Below are 22,325 nucleotides of genomic sequence, written 5' to 3' on the forward strand. Positions count from 1 at the left end.
ATGCTATCTGTCTTTTACCATATGTTGCCAGTGACGCCCGTCGAAGACGGGCACCTTTACTTGTACGTTAATATGGCTTGGAAATCGGGAGTTATTTCACCACAACTCGCACGGGACCGCTCGCTCGGGGTGACGGAGCACGGGACCGCTCGCTCGGGGTGACTAGCGATGCGCTCTGAATGACATTGCGTGGGAAAGGTGTCAGCAGTGAGTGAATGATTTGCTCTGAATGATGCGGTGTGGTTCTGCAATCGACAATGGGTGCTCAGCATGTGACTTAAGCTGTTGCCTGCTCATCTGTGCATGTGCCATTTGGTACATGGGTTCGGGGTCTGCACAAACGTTTTAAGTTTGTTTTTTTTTTTTGTTTTCATCATCCGTTTTTTTACTAGATTTGCTTTAATTCCCTATGGAGCACCTCGCGAAACCTCCGAAAATATAGACACAGATCTGGCAGATGCTACGGATAGGGGACAGGGTGCGAGGTCTCGCAGTGAATGCATTAAATATGCATTTAAAGAAGCTCGTTAATTTTGTTCTGTTCCTAAATTTTTTGTTTACTCAATATAATTCTCCAAACAGGAGAAAAAGATAAGTTTAATGCTTTGGAAATTTCACATTTTCTTGTGCATGTATGGAGAAGGAACAGCAGCTTGTTTGCTTAAAGTAAGTAACTATATCGGCTTAGTTATAAAATCATTATTTCTTTAAATTATCAGATTGCACATTGGATTTCGACACTTTAGTCCAGATGATATCCGATCCTCAAAACCAAAATAATATTTTGATAATATACTTTAATTCGAACATTAGAGTAGATAGTGGAAAATTGTCATGTAATGCATGATATTGCTCCAAGCTCCTAATTTGAAAACTTTCGTACTTACAAAAGCGATGCATGCAGCGATTCATGAGATGCACTCGATCCTCATTGGAGTGAGGAAAGTTTTTTTTTTTTTTTTTTTCCAATCGTTAAGAAATCGTTGCGGCCTGTTCCAAGTCAAGGCATGGTTGAGCAGGCTAAAAAACATGGCGGCTTCAGACCCCGGCAAGGTTACCTCGGATATGCCTGAAGACCCCATAGGGAGTGGTGACCGAGGATGTGTCTAATAAAGGATATAATTAAGTAAGGCCGTTAATTATCTTCAAAAGGGGTGTTTTCATTTACCCAAACATCCTATTTTCACTCTTGCACTTCCTTGGAGTTTTCTTGGTGTGCATGCAAAGTTTCAGGCTGCTAGGTTTTATGGTTTTGGTGTTACAGAGGAGACACACTGACACATTGGTGGAGATATAATAGTTTCTGTACTGCATGGTAAACAAAGGACTTTGTTTTGTTATCAATACATTGTTCTCTTTTAGTTGATGCATGTAATGAGGCTGGAGGATAGTTCGGTTGGTAGCACCCCCACCCTTGAGTTCTCTCGTCTTGGTTTTAATTCCCACATAATCGGGTTGAAGCAAAACTTCCATTTTGGTGCAGTGGCTTCATCAGGCAGGCTGTCTTACCTGCATTTGAGTTTTAGGCCTTGAATGCCCCACCATATCTGATGTGGAAATGCAGATCATTGTTTGCTGGTGTGCTGGCAAATTATTGACTTGGAATTACCTGTATACTTTGCTCGTACTTTTGTGGATGGGAATTTGGAATTGGGATGCAACACCTTAGCAACAATGGGCCAAATAGCCTTCGTCTGGTCCTCGATTATCTTGCGACACTTTGTGAACTTGCACGAAACTCATATTTTGATAATTTGTTGTATCCCTTAATGCAATGTCATTATGTCATTACGTTTCTGATGCAATGATCAGTTTGTTTGAGTTGTTCTTTTGAGACTTTTGAGAACGAGCAACATTTTGAAAGTGGGATGTAGCAACATCTTCCGATTCCATGTTTGTTTTCAGCTTTTGTTGCATGTCCAATCTATTGGAGAAACGGGTTCAAACCCCCCTGAAACTGCTGAGGATACCGTTGCAAGTGGTGCAGTTGTTGAGCCGGAAGGGGAATTGGATGACTTTTCAGCAGGCATGTCCTTCGGTCATCAGGTTGGTGTTTACAACTACCCAACAATCCATTATTTATTTTGTTTCTTGATGTATTGAAATATTGAAGTGTCAGACTCCTCTTAAATGTAACTTATTGCGCAGCATATTTGTTTGATTTGTTTTTTTTTTGTTTTTGAGCAGGATATGCTGGTGGATACCATCGGTTTTACAGGGACCATCTTTGGTGTGGATGATGCTGTTGTGCCAAGAGCTTCAGATTCCACCAGTGTCGGGCAGGAAAGCAATAAGAGCAGTGGAAGTGAGGTTTCCTGTGAGGTGAGATGATTGGTAGAGGTTACGGTCATTTGATTTTCATATTGTATGGGAAAGGGAGGGTTAATGGTCCAGTTTGGCATCACATGACCTGGAGGTTTCTCGAAGCCCAAGGCAATGCTTGAATGCAAAATAGTTTGCATCTTGACCAAGCCCTCCATTTGCTACTCCTTTTCTTCATTACTCAGTGCATGCGAAGAGAAAAGCGCTGTTGAGCATTCGGTTGACTTGGTCTGTCTGTCGATCTGGAAACGTTAGTTGATGATCGAGGAACAATTTGTTTGCAAATTAATGTTACCTTATTTTGCGGTGTGTAAACCACACTTTTTTTATCTGCAAAAAAAGGTAAAAGTTGGGGTGCGGTTAATACACGGGTACAGAAAATGATTGGTCTTAAAAACGATCAATGCTGAATTTCAATGATAGTAGGGTGAATATACTGATTCTGGCTCACTTTTCCCCATGTAAATGAATGGGGGATTTTCAGCGATTCATTTTTTTTTTCCCCTAAAATGTAAACCCCCTTTTTATCCCAAGGTATATTTATGTCTCCCCTTTTAACCTCGGCACACTTTTTTCAAATAACCAATGCAATAAAATTAAGATTTGTTCAAGTCGTAATGTGATTTGTTAAAGGTGATTCTAAAGAAATATCTGAAACATGTAAGCCGAGGGACACTCTTTTTCAAATAACCAATGCATATTGTTTAGCTCACTCATTGAACCTATAAAGATTTGTTCATTCTCAAATTCCTTCAATAGTTTAATTTTCTTTGCACAATAATCCCCATCTAAAATATTTAAAAATAAAACATTTGAATATTTATATTTTTTAAGATACCCCTTTTGTGCCATTACGAAATGATAAACTTCTCCAAATGCTCTTGTTTGACCACCTCCTGAGCCACATATCATTTTGAGATTATAGTTAATGGTTTTTTCATTGTTCAATTGATAACCATCGAAGTTTTCAGTCCATTCAAGGATATTTATTTTTTTCTTTACATCCTCTAACTTACTAGTTTTTAAATTGATTCGCTTATTTGTTTTATTTACCTTTGTTTTAGTTATTTTTTCAACAAGACTTGTTTGATATTTTTCACATTCATTATGTTTTCCATTTATATGCCAAGACTGAGATTTTCTCCACTCTTTAGTTTGATTAATACTTGGTTTGACCATTTATATATTGTGAAAAAACGCTGCGGTAGCCCTTAAAAAACCCTCACCCATCTTCCCATCGTTAAAACACAATATTTTATACACTCTATCATACAATATCCATATGGAACACAATGTATTCCATTATCTAAAATAAATCTCTTATCATCAAAGGCTCCTAATGCCTTTTTATTTTCTTCTTCACTCTATATATGTTATGTTTACAACTTCTTATTGTATTCATTTTCCTATATTTTTCTTTCTTATTCATCAACCAATTATAATAATTTCTAAAAGTTATTGATTTCTTTATTACATATTTCTTTATTCCCTTTAACCTCTTATCAATCTGATCACCATACTTGTAAGCATATGCCTTTGCTCTCAATCCAATAAACTCACTGATTATTTTTCCACCCAACTCATCCTTAAACTTACCAATAACCTTTTCATTCTTTTTGGAAAATAACTCGCTCTTCTTACTAAAATTACTTGTATCAGATACTCCAATATTTTTCTTCATAACTTTATAAACATCATCAGTTTTTATATCTAGAATAAAACTATCAGTGTCCATATACAACAATGAAACATTTTCGCCATACTCTTTCTTTAAGCCATTATACAAATAATCATGCATCAATATGTTTGATAAATCAAGAACTGCTGTTCCAATATAAATTTGTTTATCCATTACAATACTTTCCTTTTTCATATGAATAGCAGAAAAGTTCTCTGAAAAAACCTCTTCTCTCTTAAAACTTGGTTTATTTATCAATCTCAAAGCTTCTTTCCAAGATGTTGCAAATCTAATGTTTTGCCTTTTTCTAACATTCTCCATTGTCTTTCCAAAGACAGCATTATTCATCAATTTATAGAAATCCCCTTCAAATTTTACTTTTGTAGTTGTTCTCATATCTGTATTGAATTTAATATACTTTTTCATCCAAGGACTTTGTTTAAATTTTAAAACTCTATGAATTTTAGCTTCTCAATCCTTCTCTCAAAAACTGTTTTAAGCTTCTCTGATTCAAAACATATCCCTCTTTATCATAGAATGTTGTTAATAACTTTTCTGTTGATTTGCCTTTGATATTAAAACTTATGATAATCACTTAACCATTCTTTCTTTGGGGTTTCTTTCTCACATGCAAAAGGAAGGTCTTTATGCTTTTTATGAAGATCACTCGGGTACCTCAAATCAACTTCAAAATAATAACCTTCTTCTTCCTCATTCAATTCCTCTTGAGAAGAAATAACGATATTCATCAAAGCCTTTTCATAATCCTTTTCTTCCACCCACTCAAATTTACCAAAAGGCAGAGATTGAGACATTGCCCATCCATACAAATTATTAGCATCAAAATAAATGAAATAATTACTATCTTTTTCACTATCATAATTTGGAAGATATTTATTATTTGCTTTAGCATATCTTTTTGAACATACTTGTGATATTCCACCTCTGTTAGACTTCTCAATCATCATAAGCATATCTATATCTTGTTTTGTCATTTTCAACATTGCACTCCAAGCTAAACCAGGAGCTGTGAAATTGTGGGCAGGATCTAATCCATAACAATTTTTATTATGACAGAGTGATCTAAAAGCTGCAAACACATCAGCCAACAATAAAACCTCTGTTTTTAGATACAAATCATGATATTCTCCAAGGTTCTTTATCTTAAATATTTTCCATATTTCTTGTGCGTGTTTATATTCCTGATCACTTATCTCTTCTTCATAAAGGTTATTGAAGGAAGTTGTGTTTCTTTCAATCTCATAAATGAATCCATATAATCATAAGGATAAATTCCCTTACTTGTAAGAATTTTCTCTTTACTTTGAATTCCATTCCTTGTTTGATGTGTATCATAGTTGGTGCTGTTGTGAAGAAAGACTGGAATAAAAGAAGGTCATTTATAATTAAGATTACAACAGGAATGAGCGGGACCTCTATATTTACCAGTAAGATGACAATGATCCCTAACTTTAGACTCCTCAATTTCGCGCTCACAAATATGACAGATATTGTTCTTTCTAAATTCTCATTTTTCTTCTTCGGTGAATTTCATCGGTTCATTTGTTTCTTTCATTAATTTAGTTAGTCTTATACAATCCTTTTTCTAATCGTTTTACAAACTCTTGTGAAGCTTTTTTTGAAATATAATGTTCAAGTTTATTATACTTTTCTTCAACAGATGATTTGATATAATAACAGAAACCACAAGGAATATGTTTTTGTTATTTATTTGTATATGATTCTTTTGGATTAGGAGAAGCAGTATTTATCTTTTTTAGGATACATTCAAAATCAGCTTATATCAAAAATGGGTGCATGATAGATTTATTATAATCTTCAAAAGAAATCTTTTTACCAGGTTTCAGAATTGTAATTACAGCTGATTTATGATTACTACAATATTTTGAGTGTTGTTCTCATCGTTCTTTTGTATGAAATGAATTAAGACGTCGCTTACAAGGATATATTTTGTTTGCTGTTCTGAATACTTGAGAAGAGATTAATCTTGATAAATTATTGATGTATGTATAATGTGAATTCTTTCCAACACTAAAATATAAAAGATCAATGTGTTTTTTCATTTTTATAGTTGTTTGAAATTTTTAATATTTGAACTTTGTATCCGTTAATCCATATACATTAATAGAAAGATTATTCTTTTTCTCAAATTTAGGAATATCTGTTAGTGGCATTGGGAATTTAAAATCTTTAATGTCCAAGGTATTCTCATATTTCATATATTGTTTTACTCTTTCTGAATTACAATTTGGTGGATGTAAGTGAGCAAGAACAGACCAGAGAAAATATTTATTATCATTGTTCTTAATATTAACAACTGCCTTCTTTAGTTTTATTTCTTTTGGTAATTCAATATAAGAAGAAGCTTTAAGAGGGTTTGATTTTAGAATGTGTATATCTAAAAAGATGATTTTTTTTAAATATTGAATCCACTTCCTACCACTGTATTATCAACATCCTCCTCTTGTCTTGATAGTTCTTCATAAATCCCACTATTCAAAAAATCTTGAAATGATGTTATAAAATGAAGATCTGTTCTCATATCAGGAGTTTGTTCTTCATCTTGTCTTTTCATATTCATTTTCACTCCCATATAAAACTTTAAAGTTTTCATTTCTTTTAATGTCTTTCTAATATCTTTTTCAACATCAGGTTTCACTATTTCAATAGATTCAGCTATTGATGATGGACCGGGTTCTCCAAATTGAAAAATCCTTATTTTTATATGCCCTTTAAGCCTGGTATTGGCTTAGTGGTTAGGGTGGTGGCTTGGGATCCCAGGGTCCTGAGTTCAAGCCCCGTTGGCTGCTGAATTAACACCAGGGGGTTGACTCAGCCTGTCATCCATCTGAGGTCGGCGAAGTTAGTACCAGTGTACTGGTCCCGGTGTATGCCCCGGTTAGAATAGGTATACCATATCCCTGTGTGTCGTAAGAGGCGACCAGGGTTGGCGTCAGGAAGGGCATCCGGCCATAAAACATTGCCTCAAGAAAAAGCCTAACCCCTGCACAGCAGGCAAAAATGGCTGTAAAAACGGTCATTTTATATGCCCCTTAAATGCCCCATCAGTGTTTTCAATATAATAGTCTCCCTTTACTTTAAACTTATTTTTCTTGTGTTTTTGTGATTGAAGATGTCTATTATAACTACTCTTCAAAACATCCTTTGAGCAGATATCACTGTTTTCTTTCCAACTCAAGAGGAGATATTTGATGAAATAGATTAAATGTATGTTTGTTGGTTTGAAGGTGTTTTTTATAATATTTTTATTCGTGATTACAAACATCGCAGTACGTTGTATTCACCATATTTATAGAATTAAACTTTGCTTGAATTAAAATCTTCTTGATGAAAATTTTGTTTAATGTATAGGTGAATCTGTGCTTAAAACCATTTTATCCTCAAACTTTTTTCACTTAATAAATACAATGTTTCAATCAATCTCTTCATTTGTAAAAGATACTGAGAAATATGTCAAGGATGTAAAATTGAACAAAGATAAATATAACAACCATTGGATAAAAACAGTTATGGTGGATAAGATGAGTTCTTCAATTTCCTTCAGTGGAAGGGCTTTGAGTATACTTGGTAGAACATCAATTAAAGTATCTCTAACAAAAGTTTCTCCTCTCCTTCTGGTAATATATTCAAAACTAGAAAAAGCAATGAAACAAGAAAAAGTATCAAAAAACAAAAACCTTATGGATGAAGCTTTCGAAAGAAAAGATAAGACCATCTGTAATATGCAAGGAGAAATTTGTATTTTTTTCAACCACCCTAAAGATTTAAATCTTGATGAAATAAAGGATGTTAATATATCAGGTGAAATGACATTTCATTCAATAGAAGTTCAGGATCATTTTAAAATTACCTTTAATATAAAAAATGTTGTTGTTGAATCTGGTAATGAAAAAAAGAATATAGATATCGATGGTAATATTATAAAATATGAGTCAATATGCAACTGAAAGTATAGATGAATTTCAGTTTAAGTAAAGTTTTACTTTATAAATATGCTCGACTTCCCTGATTCTCCATATGACAAATTTGAGAATTGTCCTGCGTGTGAAAGACGGGGATTAAACAGAGTCAAAAGCCTATAAACAATTTATATTCTATGATTATCTTCTAATTAATGATAATAAAAAATTAAAAAAGGAAAATAATTCTTTTCGATTTTCACCAAAAATGAATTACTTTACAAGATTGATTAGAGAAATGAATGTAAAGTATGAGGGTGATAACACACCTTTCCTTACAAGGGAAGAAACTGAACGTATGAGAGAAATGTTCAAAGGATTGTTGTTATATATTATTCATGGATGTGATTTTCAGGGAAATATCAACACAAGATATTGCATAAATAAAATAATGGATTATCTTGAAATTAAACCTGAACTTAGGATAAAATATAGAGTTTCTAAAAAAGCCAATAATAAATTAAATAACCTGTTTTCCAAATATATAAAAGAATGATTTTTTACCCATTTGGGAAAATAAGATAAAATTTAACAATCATAAAAATCTTCCAAATTCATTGAGATGTCTCGTAGTTGGTTCAAGCGGATGTGGAAAAACCTGCTTACTTTTGAAGATGCTCCTGACTCCCAACTTTTTAGATTATGATAATTTAATAATTTTCACAAAGTCAAGTTTTCAACCAGAGTATCAACTACTCTCACAAGGTTTTAATGCTGGTCTTCAAAAAGAAGATATAATCGGTTTATTTAAACGTCAAAAAACCTAAATGATTATAACATTGAAGATATAATTCAACTATTTTGTGATACACAGAGATGTAAAAAGAAATCAAAACCGATAACTTGTATTCTTAGTGATAATACGGATGATATACCGTCTCCCCAAGATTTGGAAAAATCAAAAAAGAACCTCGTTATCTTTGATTGTGTTAATGAGAGAAACCAAACGGTAATGGACGACTACACAAGAGGGAGACATTCTTCTTGGAATTGTATTCATCTTAGTCAATCGTACTTTCAACTTCCTCATCGTTCCATCAGAAACGATGCTAATACTTTCATTTTATTCAAGTTAAATTCAATAGATATAAATAATCTTTGGAGAGATAATTGTTCTACATTATGTAGTAAAAAGGAATTTGGGGATTACATGAAGCACACGACTGAAAAATATCAATATATTGTTGTGAAACAAGATGAGATATTAAGGAATATTTTTTTATTTTATAAACAATTACATATATAAATGACAACTATTATTATAAATCTTGTGGGTAAATCTGCTTCTGGAAAAAAAAAACTTTCATAAATCAAGGTTCTTGTGTAATACAAATGAGAATATTGTAAATTTACTTAAAAAACACCCTGTGATACGCATTGTATCAACAACAACTAGAGCAATAAGACCTGGAGAAGTAAAAGGTGAAGATTATCACTATATTTCAGTGGAGGAACATATGCGATTGAGGAATGAAGGTCAAATATTTGAGGAGGTTTCTCTTGGTACAAAAAAATATTCACATTGTAAGAGTGAGTTAAGGAAACTAAAATCTGGTGGTCTTGGAATATTAGAAACTAATCCAGAAGGAACGAGACAAATTATTAAACATCTGAGCGGAGTGAAGATTTTATCATTCGGTTTTGATGTTGATGAAGAAAGTCAACGCAAACGTATGAAAAGCAGAGATGCAAGTATTAGTGAAGAAGAAATTACAACTCGCATTAATGTTAATAAAGAATTTGATGAAATATTTAAAGAAAAGGATTTATTTGAACACAACTACTTGGATGATGAAGAAAGGAAAATTTCCCTGTTGATCTTTACAATTCATAAAATGATATTTTCCAATAAATAAATGGATGCGAAAGAAAGAGCAAGAAGATTTAAGGAACATCAAGAGTTGGTTTCAAAAGTTGTAAAACAACAGGAAGACATAAAGAAGAAACGCAGACAGAAACTAACGGGCGAAGAAGCATTTGAAAGAAAACAAGAGAAAATTTTTAAACCACTTTTAAAAACTTCCCAAGAAAAAATGAAAGATGTTTCCACAGTTCCCACAGTAGAATATACTCCTAAAAAACTTCAAATGTTGAAAGATTTTGATCAAATGACGGAGGAAGAATTAGAGCATTTTGAAGGTTGATTTTAACAACTGGAAGAGATTAATCGACCCCCTGATTATATTGTGAATGCTCTTCAAAACAATGAATATTTAGCAGATTAAATAACCAAAGCAGGACTCATTCCAACAGAACAACCAGCAATATTTCATCTTGTTCAACAAAAGGTATTGATATTTCATGATGAATTCAAGTTCTTGGGTTCTGCTCAACCCCCTGTTAAACTAACTCAAAGATTAATGTTTCTTCTTTCAAAAGATGGAAGACAAGGTTCAACTGTGAGGGATGAATCAAAGTATATTGATAAACCATTGGATATGAAAAATAATGATGATAGAGTATATATTGATCTGATGAACACTCTAAATTATAGGGTTAGTATTTCTGGTAAAAGTAGGAAAAATGAGGAGGAGAAACAGATTATTCAGGCTTTAAGTATCCTTGGTTCAGGTATTGGTTTTCTTCCAAATGACCCATCGCAATTAGTTAATAGACTTATTGTTGTGAGGTCATAAGAAGGCTGGAAATAACAATTGTTTTAATGAAGCATCAGCCATTTTCAACCAGTTGATGAACATGAAAATCATTAATAAATCTCAATATAAAGACATTTTATCTCATATTAAATAAGATGAGAAGCACAATCCTGAGTTTTAATTTCACAACAAGCGACCACACATCTTCATTCCCATACCCACTACAACTTGACCCAACAAAAGAATATGAGGCATCTTTGTTGTCCATGGAAACTTATAATACCTTATTTAATATAACTGATAAAAATGACAAGTTTAGTTATAATCCCGGAAGTGGATACAAAACGAGAACAGTCTCAACCGGAGCATATGAGATTTCTCAAATATCTTCCGAAATTGCTCGTCTTGTGAAAGAACAGGGTGATGAACCCAAAAATATTGTTATAGACATTCAAAAACAGACTTCAAAATCAACAATTAAAGGTAAAAATAACTGCAAGGTTGATTTCACAATTGATAATTCATTCAGAGAGTTATTGGGTTTCTCCTCAAAAAAGATTGAAACGAATGGGACGTTTTACAGTGATAATGTCATTCAAATATCCTCAGGAATAAACTCGGTATTAATTCACTGGGATTTGATTGATGGTGCTTTCATGATGGAATAAAAACAAATACAATATTTTCATTCAGTGCATACTCAACCCCAATTGGTTATAAATTCAATATGGAACCCAACAACTTGGTTTATCTCCCTGTGTCAGGAAAAAACATACACAGAGTAAATTTTAGGATAACCGACCAAGATAATCGTATGATTTCTTTTAATGGGGAAGTTATATCCATCAGAATTCACCTACGTGAAGTTTTCCAATAAATAAATACAATGATTATTGTGAGGAAACACGAGTTGGGAAAATTTTAAATAATTACAGGGGAAGGGATGTTCCTTTCCCCATACTACAAGCGTGAAGGTGTGTATCTTGGTAGAGGATACTATAAACCTAAGAGACAAAGGGGTGTTGGACATCAATTTAGAGGAGATGGGATAATTGATACTCTAATAGGTATTGGTTCAACTATTCTTAAACATAAAGACCTAATTGGTTCAACTGCTTCTGCTGTGGGAAATGTAGCAGGTGCTGTAAAGAGCATAAAAGATGCCCAGAAGGAATCTCAAATTACAAGCAATTAAAGAAATTAAGAAAGGCAAAACTCAGTTGTCTCCCCAAGAACGACAGAAAATAATTTGAATACTTGGATCAGAGTTTCAAAAGTTTTAACATCTTTTTGCCGAAATAAATACAAGTATGGAAGCAATTGATAGTATCATCCAAATCATAGATATTATTATTATTATCTCAAACTCCACTAAAAAAGAAGATTACTTCAAGGTAAATGCAGTAACTGGAACAGACTGGAATACGAATGGTACAAAAAGTTTTGAAATAAATAATCAACAAACCTATTTGAATCTATCCGAAAGTTTCTTGTTGTGTAAATTTAAATTCACTAAGGCTGGGAATAACACAAACGCTACACTCGTAAATGATTTCTTCTGGAAAATGTTTGATAGTGTGCGTTTGTACATTGGAACACAAGAAGTTGAAGCGGTTGATTATGTCTCTGCTGTATCTGAAATGATGAAATTTACACTCTATACATTCAGTGATAGAATGGGAAAGGGGTCTGTCGAAGGTTTTATTCCTGATATGTCAATGGGAACAACCACAGACCCTGGATATACTCAAAGGAAAGGAGCGTACAATGACGATACAAAAGCAGTTAATAGTTTTACTGTGGCAGTTCCTCTTAAAGGTATATTTGGATTTTGTGATCATGATAAAGTTCTGTATGGTCTTAAAATTAGATTTCAACTCCAAAGGAATGATAATGAAAATAGATTGCTTTTTGGTGTTGCTCTTGCTTTTGGTGAGCAGAATAAATTTGTAATTGATGAAATGAGTTGGTATATTAGTGAATATACTCCTAATCTTAAAACAGAAGAGATGTTGAATAGAAGACTTCACTCAAAGAAACCACTCAGTGTATCATACCTCAAAAGAAGATGTCAACACGTTAAACTCAACCAAACCACTTACATGTGGAATTTGGGTGTTCTGGAAGGAAAGACACGATATCTGTGGATCATTTTTAAAAAGCCAGATGGTGATACTGCGACTGATAAGAATAATGCATTGAGTGATAATGCTAAGGTGAAACAACTTCGCCTTTCTCGAGATGGAACATTTTATCCACGACATAGATTGGAAATTAATTGGGGAAAAAATGATTTTGCTGAAGCATACACGTCTTACCAAAAGGTGTGTGAAAGTAATGGAAATAAAGAACCTATTTTGGATATGACAGCATATAAAAGTTTGTATACAATCTATGCGTTTGACCTGAGCGCTCAAAAGGAAACTATAAAGTCAAATCGAGTGGATACTTCCCTATACATTGAAAGAGGAGAGAGTGAAGAAGTTGATACATATTGTTTGCTTTTGGAAGAAACAGAATTGCAGATTAATACAGATAATGGTGTTATGATTAGTCTCACATAATTTTTTGTTAAATAAATGAGTGGCAAAGTACCAATTGGGGTATATGTTAATCAAATCAATCTTCATAAACTATCATCTTGTGTTCAAAATCAAAAGCCTTGTACGATTAATGTTAATACAATTCGGAGAAAAGGAGCAGTAAGAATTGATGTTTTGCTCACAAGAGAACAGGTTAAAATCTTGAACGATACTGGCTCACTTAAAATTAAAATGACAAAACCAATGTTGAAAAAAATATTCAATAAGAGAGACGAGTGGAGGATTTCTCCCATTTCTAATTCCTTTATTTGCTGGTTTAAGTGCGGTTGGAGCATTGACGGGTGGTATTTCAACAGCGGTGAAAACTGCCAACGAAAGGAAGGCTCAACTCCAGGCTCAAAAAGAATTGGAAAGACATAACAAAGAGTTGGAGAAACAAATTAGTGGAAGTGGTGTAATTGTAGATTTTGCTGAAAAACTTGAAGGTCTGCCTGATAAAGCGAGATTGTTAGTTGGAGATATGCTTTCTTCTATCGCACAAGCAGGTGTAAAATTAACTAAAAGAGGTAATGGATTATATCTTTCTAATAAGTAAATGAGCATTGATGAGTGGTTTAAAGAATTTGGAAAGAATACAACATCAAATTTACAACTTGTCAAATATTGTAAGAAATTAAAAATTCATAATCTGGTTATTTGTATGAGAGATGAATTAACAAATGTGCCTAAACATACAAAGAATATTATTATGAACTTCGAAGATAATAATGGGAACCGTTCTCATTGGGTTTGTATTTTTCATAGTCAAGACAAATATTATTTTGATAGTTTTGGTCTTCCACCACCTGTTGAAGTCATAAAATTCTTACAGAATGGTGTTTATCAAACATTTCAAGTCCAAGAATTAAATTCCAAGTGTTGTGGTCAATTATGCCGATATGTGTTATTTCAACTCAACAAAAATAAATTTTATGATATTATTTTTAATCTAATATAAATGACTTATGTTGGTAAAGATGGTTCTATCTTTGGTGTATCTCAGGAACTGGATATTGATTTATCAAATTATTACACAAAGGCACAGGCTGAACGACATAAATATAATATAACCAAAAATATTAACATGAAAAATGCTTATAAATTAAAAAATTATCCAAGCCCGACTGACGCGAATGACTTGGTGAGATTAAGCGATTTATCACAATATATATCCTTAAATAAAATGGCCGTGTATTCCAAAGATACAGAAGTGTTGATACAGAAGTGAATGCAGAATTCACAGTTCGAATTGAAATAAATTTTTATAAAGAAGGGCGTATCGTTTGTATGAGAATAGAACAATGAGGGTATGACATGAGTGATTTATGGTATAATTGGTCATTTAAAATTGACCTTGAAGACCTGGAACAATTAAATCAGTCTCGTAAGGAAAAATATTATCCACTTGGTATAGAGAATGAGTTTTGTGGAGCCACGATTAGTAAACAACAAATAAAAGAATTTAACAAGGGTAAATATAATAATGGTTTTGCCCTAGTTTTTTTTTTTTTTTTTTTTTTTTTTTTTTGTATACCTTGGTCGAGGCTCGTATGAGAGCTAACACACAACTCACAGCAAGGAGGCATGAGACAAGAGGGGCGGGAGTGGAAGGGACAAAACATTGGGGAACAGACACAGGTGAACTGTGGAAGGGAGAGGGATGGGGATGGGACGGGGAACATGGCGAGGGGAAGATGGACATTAAAGGGACTTTCAGGAAGGAAAGCAGGAGAATTGAAAGAAGTGGGCTTGGGTGGATTATCGGGGGTAGAAAAGATCGAGGATTTGGATGGGGGAAGATAAGAGGTGGTGGTGAACAGCTGTTTTGAAAGCCTGAAGGGAAGAATGGGAAAGAATAGAGTGAGGAAGTTTATTCCAAAGGCGGGAAAAAAGAGGAATGAAAGAGTGAAGATGAGCAGTGATTCGTGATTTTGGTAGTTTTACCAGAAGGGGGTTGTTGGCGGACCTTGAGCGCCCTGTGGAAATGTGGTTGGGACAAATCGCAGAGAGAGCAGGGGGGGCAAGGCTGGAGAGGAGTCGGTAGAAGACAGAAAGACCACCGACCAACCTGCGGTGATTGAGTGAGAGGCCCAAAGACTCAGCTTCATTGCGGGAGATGCCAATGATCTTAAAAGCCCTGGTTTCGACAGCGTGAAGTCGAGAAAGGTGGGAGGCAGGAGCACCAGCCCAGAGGGGAGAGCAGTACTCCATCAGGCTACGGACAAAAGCTTTGTAAGTGGTCAGGAGCTCAAGATGGCCGAGGAAGGACTTTGCACGACGGAGGATTCCCAGTCGGCGACTGGCTTTTGAGGCAAGGTTGGAAATGTGACTTTCCCAGGAAAGGTCATGGCAGATAGTGAGACCCAGAAGCTTGAAAGAAAAGACTTCTTCCAGAGGATTGTTGAGAAAGTGGATGGGGGGGTTTTGTAAACGGTCCTTTCAACAGATAGTTAAACATGATAGTTTATATCATGAAAACAGAAAAAAACAGGATTATATATAATAAGTAAGGAATTACAAAATTATTTAACTATGGGAAGATGGGGAGGTGTTTCGTGCCATTATATTATTCTAACATATATTTCTAATACATAAATGACAGCAAGAAGGCTTCAAGAAAATTATCATTTCTGTGTCCAAGCATACCTTCAAGAAAAGGGTATTCGGTATTTTAATAAATATGTTCTACAACATAAGAATGAGGTATTTTCAATAAAAGATTGGCATTATGCTGATGTTGATAAACCGACAACTTTAGATTTAATTGGAATGTTAAATAATGAAAAAATTATAAAGTTAAGAAAAGGTAAGGCTCTTTTAGAAATACAAAAGAAATTTTATTGGTTTCCTGTTGTAAAAAAAATTATTTTGGATACAGGAATAACAAGAAATCCTGATGAATATATGTATGATATTCTATGGGGTGTAAGCGATTCAAGGATAGTCAGGGACGAGGAAGGAGTTGAAGAGAGAGAAGAGGAGGAAAAGTTGGAGAGAGAGAAGGAGAGGGAGGAAAGAGCGAGACTAAATAAATACCAAAATATGGAAACCAGTGAGATTCAAAAAAGATTGGTGGTATTGCAGAAAATAACTCAACCCACCGAGGAGGAAAACAAATAATTGACAAGTCTATTTGCAATACTTTCGACAAGACTATTGATATCAACAAGATATTCATTTTAATTCAAGTTTTTCATTTTTTTCTGAAATAAATGGAGGAGAGAGTGAAGGCATTTCTAAGGATTCTTTATGTTTTAAAAATTAAGATTCAAATGTGCATGTTGGAAACTAAAAAGGTTTTTGCACTCTGCAGGAATTTTTCTCATAAATAAATGAGTTATTGTCTCAAATGTAAAAAGAAAACTAATACTAAAAATATTTCATATATTAAAAGTAAAAATAACAGGGTGATACAAAAAGGTAGATGTTCGGTGTGTGGTTCAAAAAAAAATCAATGTATCTCCAAACACAAACTCGGAGGAGATATACAAAAGTTTTTATCAGGAAGTAAGTTTACAACTACTGGAATACCAGGGGAATTACATCTACTAGGGTATTTTTTCTGTGGTCCAGGCACAAACTTAGATGAAAGATTAGATGAGATAGACAATCCTAAATCATGGAGTCAACCCATCAATGGAGTTGATGAAGTGTGCATGAGACACGATATTGATTCTGGGAATACCACAACTTTGGAAGAAAAGCATGAAGCCGATAGAGAAATGTTGTATAATTTGTCTCTGATACAAAATCCAACCTTGAGAGAAAAAGTTGATCGGTTCATCCTGAAGAAGATGATCAGTGCTAAATTGAAACTTGGACTTGGAAATTCAAAAAACTTATAGGCTCTAATGATGTCATCAATTAGCAATTCTGATGTCATCAGCAATTAGCTGATGAATTACATAAACCAATATTCACAAAGTTTCGTAGAAAGAAGGTTTATTCCAAGGAAGTTGATTAGATCTGGTCTGCTGATTTGATTGAACTCAATAATGATAAGGGGTACAAGTATGCTTTAATCGTTATTGATTTGAGGAGTTGATACGCATGGGTTGTCCCTTTTAAAAACAAAACAGGTAATAAATACTCTTATGTTAGCCTTTCAACAGATATTTAATAAAAGTAAGAGAAAACTGAAAAAAATGTGGACTGATGAGGGTCGAGAGTTTTATAACAAGACATTTATGAATTTTCTAAAAAATAACAGTATTACATTATACGTACCTTTTTTAATGAAGGAAAGGCAGTTGTTGTTGAACGTTTTAATCATACCTTAAAAGAGAGACTATATAAAAAATTCACAGAACTCGGTTCACAACAATGGTCATCGTTTATTCAGGATATTGTGGATAAGTATAATGACACGATTCACACGTCAACGAATATGAAACCATCAGAAACATTTACAAAATTAAAATATGAAAAAGAGATTAATATCAGAAAACCTAAGTTCAAAGTTGGTGATATCGTAAGAATATATAGGTGGAAATCTCATTTTGAAAAAGGTTGTATTAAACGATGGACGAACGAACTTTTTAAAATTGTTGATGTAATAGATACGGTTCCTTGGACTTATAGGATATATGATTTGGAAGGGGAAGAGATTTTAGGTTCATTTTATTCACAGGAATTACAAAAGACAAAACTAAGCAGATAATACCCATGAGAGCAATGGGTTGGTCCTTCACTCCCTCCCACTATACACCGTTGTGGACACTCGAGGGCCAAGTCCGAGGTGTATAACAGTATATAATATGTGTGAAGGGGTACGTTCTTAGATCTGTGAACCCTAAACACAGAATCCTCAACTGAATAGTCAAGGCTTAACGTGTGTGTGTGTGTGTGTGTGTGTGTGTGTGTGTGTGTGTGTGTGTGTGTGTGTGTGTGTGTGTGTGTGTGTGTGTGTGTGTGTGTGTGTGTGTGTGTGTGTGTGTGTGTGTGTGTGTGTGTGTGTGTGTCCCAACCCTCACATTCAAAATCTCAACCCCAACCCACCAACCCTCGCCCAACACAGTCTTTTTCAAAATGAGATTTCCACCTATATATATATATATTTTTTTTTTTTCGTTTTTTTTCTCTTCTTCCAATTCTGTCTTTTAAGGCTTTCAGGTTTGATGATGTGGAAAGGGGGAGTAAGTCTGCACTTTCTTCCCAGAACTAACAATATATATATATTTTTATGTTTTTTTTTCTCTTCTTCCAATTCTGTCTTTTAAGGATTTCAGGTTTGATGACGTAGAAAGGGGGAGTAAGAACTTTCTTGATGGGTTTAGATCCCAAAGAGTGGTAGCATTTCAAGTCTCCAAAATAAACCCAACTTTCCAAGTCTCCAAGGTATAACCACATTCCTGTTGAGTTTCCAAGATACGTATCACATTGTGAGTTATCAAGCCAGAACCCACCTTTCAAGTCTCCAAAAATATAACCATCTATCCAAGACTCCAAGGTAGAATCACAATTTCCAGAAATATAGTGGGTTTCAGTGATAGATCTCACATAGTATAACTGTGGATCATCAAGGAAATCTCCATTTTTTCCAATTTTTATGGGTTTCAGTGATAGATCTCACATAGTATAACTGTGGATCATCAAAGAAAACTCCATTTTTCAAAATGTCTGAAATTTGTGAGTCTCCAAGGTAAAACTTGTATTCTGGCTCATCAAGGTATAACTTGTTCAGGGGGTATTGTCTTGATAACTCACAATGAGTACTATTGTTGCAAAACTCTTTTTCAGGACTTTGCTGGTCTCCAAGGTATAACTCTTTGGTTGGATCATCAAGGATGAACTCGTTCTGTGGGTCTTGGTCGCTCATAAGGTCTTCAACCAAGCCAACAATTTCGCCCCAAGTTGTAGCAAAAGCAGTATTTTCATTTCATATTTCAGATACAATTTCCTGTGAGAGAAAATATTAATTTATTAATCAAGTGATTTAATTATTAAATGAGTATGCTTCAATCAAAGTTTGAAAATAGGAAAATAAAATCTTACCTCAACAGATGAGAGGTTTGAGTCCAGTTCATCAACTTGAAGGTTTAGTTCCATACAAGTCGTCGATCTCCAAGGAACCCCAAAGTCATCCCACTCAAGGTCTCGCTCCTTCTGTGGGTCTTAGTCGCTCACAAGGTCTTCAACCGAGCCAACTATTTCGCCCAAAGTTGTGGCAAAATCGGTATTTTCAGAATACAATTTCCTGTGAGAGAAAATAATAATGTATTAATTAAGTTATTTAATTTTTAAATGAGTATGCTTCAATCAAACTTTGAAAATAGGAAAATAGAATCTTACCTCAACAGATGAGAGGTTTGAGTCCAGTTCATCAACTTGAAGGTTTAGTTCCATACAAGTCGTCGATCTCCAAGGAACCCCAAAGTCATCCCACTCAAGGCCTAGCTCTTTCTGTGGGTCTTGGTCGCTCACAAGGTCTTCAACCAAGCCAACAATTTCACCCCAAGTTGTGGCAAAATCGGTATTTTCAGATACAATTTCCTGTGAGAGGAAATAATAATGTATTAATTAAGTTGTATAATTATTAAATGAGTCGATGCTTAAATCAAACTGAAAATAGGGAAATAAAATCTTACCTCAATGGATAAGAGGTTTGAATCCAGTTCATCAACTTGAAGGTTTAGTTCCATACAAGTCAGAGTTCCAGGCAAGCACACAGCACACCATTGCCAGCAAAAAAAAAATGTTTAAAATGGAGCCTGGGGGCTTTTATAGGGAAAGACTGGTGGGTGTGGTTTCCTTTGGAAATTCCCTGGGCAAGCCTTCATTGGGAAATTTTTCAAAACCATAACATTCCAGAATTTTCTAGTGATTTCTTTGTGAGTCAGAGATGAACTGGAAATGATGTAAGAGTGGGCGGGGCTTAGCAAAAGTGGGCGGGGCTTAGGGAAATACCTCATAAGTGGGCGTGGCTTATGAAAATACCTCATGAAAGTGGGCGGGGCTTATAAAAATTTCATTCAAAAGTGGGCAGGGCTTATCAAAAGTGGGTGTGGCTTTACAAAAAATAACCTGTGGCTCAGGAGGTGGTCAAACAAGAGCATTTGGAGAAGTTTATCATTTCGTAATGGCACAAAAGGGGTATCTTAAAAAATATAAAGATTTAAATGTTTTATTTTTAAATATTTTAGATGGGGATTATTGTGCAAAGAAAATTAAACTATTGAAGGAATTTGAGAATGAACAAATCTTTTATTTCTAGGTTCAATGAGTGAGCTAAACAATATGCATTGGTTATTTGAAAAAGAGTGTCCCGAGGCTTACATGTTTCAGATATTTCTTTAGAATCACATAACTACTTTACGGCTTGAACAAATCTTTATCTTATTGCATTGGTTATTTGAAAAAAAAGTGTCCCTAGGTTAAAAGGGGAGACAAATAAATATACCTTGGGATAAAAAGGGGGTTTACATTTTAGGGGAAAAAAAAATGAATCGCTGAAAATCCCCCATTCATTTAAATGGGGAAAAGTGAGCCAGAATCAGTATATTCACCTTACTAATGATATTACAAATGAATAATTTTGTAGCAGTTGGAACTGCTGTTAAGCTCAATTCCGCCGTTTAAATTTTGAAAATCAGTTCAGGTTAAGATTTTGCGCAGCATTTTGTTAACCGTGTGTGGAAGTTAAATAAATAAATAAACTGGAGACACCCGGAGTTTTGGTGCGTGGCATATATATATATATATATATATATACATATATATATATATATATACATATATATATATATATATATATATATATATATATATATATATATATATATATATATATATATATATACATATATATATATATACATATATATATATATATATATATATATATATATATATATACATATATATATATATATATATATATATATACATATGCATATATATATATATATATATATATATATATATATATATATATATATATATATATATATACAGAGCCTCTCGGCTCTGAAAACACCATTAAACACACAAGAAGAAGAACACCTCTTCTCACATTAAAAAAAATTATTCACAATAGCTGGAGTCCAATAATGGAGCTCTCTTCTCAAATAAGCTTGCATGGAAAGCTTCCCTCGTATTTCGTGTTCAAGAGGAAGACTGCCCAAAGACAAGTTTCCAGCCAAAATCATTGTTCGTGCGCAGCAGAAGGGGTGGATAGACGAGGGACTTGAAGTGGCGACTATCTTTTTACATGAATCATTTTCTACATGAACATCCGATGCAGGCAGAATGAATCCACCAAGCTTGTTCCTTACGTGCTGACGCCATGCTAGCAAATGCTGGATAGCAGGGCGTGGTTAAAAACTAGGAACAACCAATTAACCCCGAGTGCTTTTCTATACGAGGGCAGTAAATGGATTTAAAAGGAAGAAGAAGAAGAACCTCACGAGAGCGAGGGGCCACGTGGGATGGTGAAGCTTTAAGATGTACCAGTGCTTGTTCCTTACGTGCTGACGCCATGCTAGCAAATGCTGGATAGCAGGGCGTGGTTAAAAACTAGGAACAACCAATCAACCCCGAGTGCTTTTCTATACGAGGGCAGTAAATGGATTTAAAAGGAAGAAGAAGAAGAACCTCACGAGAGCGAGGGGCCATGTGGGATGGTGAAGCTTTAAGATGTACCAGTGCTGCTCGGTTATTTTGGCTTCCTTTGGTTCTCTTCGTTTTTCCCTCATTTCTATTGATGGTTCCTAACTCGCTTCCCGTGGATTACTCGCTGCGACCAGACAAACTTTCTTACTTCACAGGCCTTTGTATTCGACCGAGGTTTCGAGGAACATTAGCTGCATCTCGGTGGAATCACCACAGATGACCATTCCTATTTCCCGGACTTGGTATTTTCATCAGTTGGAAAATCAACATTTTGTTACATGTTTCCCACCGGGATTTTCGACCCCGGTTCTGACGAGCATTGGCCACATGCATCTTGGTTGAACTTTCACCATTACCCCCGTCGCTACGTTGGGTGAGCGTTATGTTTACTGGGAGACTGCCGGCGTTCATCGGGAGGATGAGAAAGATCAACCTTCCAGTGATCTGTGGCTGGATCATCAAGGTGTGGGAGGAGATGCCGTCGGACATCATCAAGCGAGCATTTCTGAAATGCTGCATCTCCAACAACATGAAC

At 34.5% G+C, this 22,325-nt stretch overlaps 1 protein-coding gene across 5 annotated transcripts in view; it reads left to right on the plus strand.

Annotated features, from left to right (window-relative positions):
• WDR81 (WD repeat domain 81) overlaps positions 1–22,325 on the plus strand; it is a 62,185-nt gene that overhangs the window by 11,280 nt on the left and 28,580 nt on the right. For all 5 annotated transcript variants that reach the window (XR_015052424.1, XM_085859691.1, XM_085859688.1 and 2 more), the window contains 2 exons: positions 1,906–2,046; positions 2,188–2,322. Coding sequence is in view for 4 of the 5 variants with exons in the window: in XM_085859691.1 (XP_085715817.1) it covers positions 1,906–2,046; positions 2,188–2,322 (276 nt within the window). In the remaining variant the exon portion in view is untranslated. The remainder of the gene's footprint in view (positions 1–1,905; positions 2,047–2,187; positions 2,323–22,325) is intronic.

The sequence above is a fragment of the Eptatretus burgeri genome, chromosome 16, assembly GCF_056783735.1.
Source record: "Eptatretus burgeri isolate ZD-2024b chromosome 16, Ebu_testis_v1, whole genome shotgun sequence".
NCBI lineage: Eukaryota > Metazoa > Chordata > Myxini > Myxiniformes > Myxinidae > Eptatretus > Eptatretus burgeri.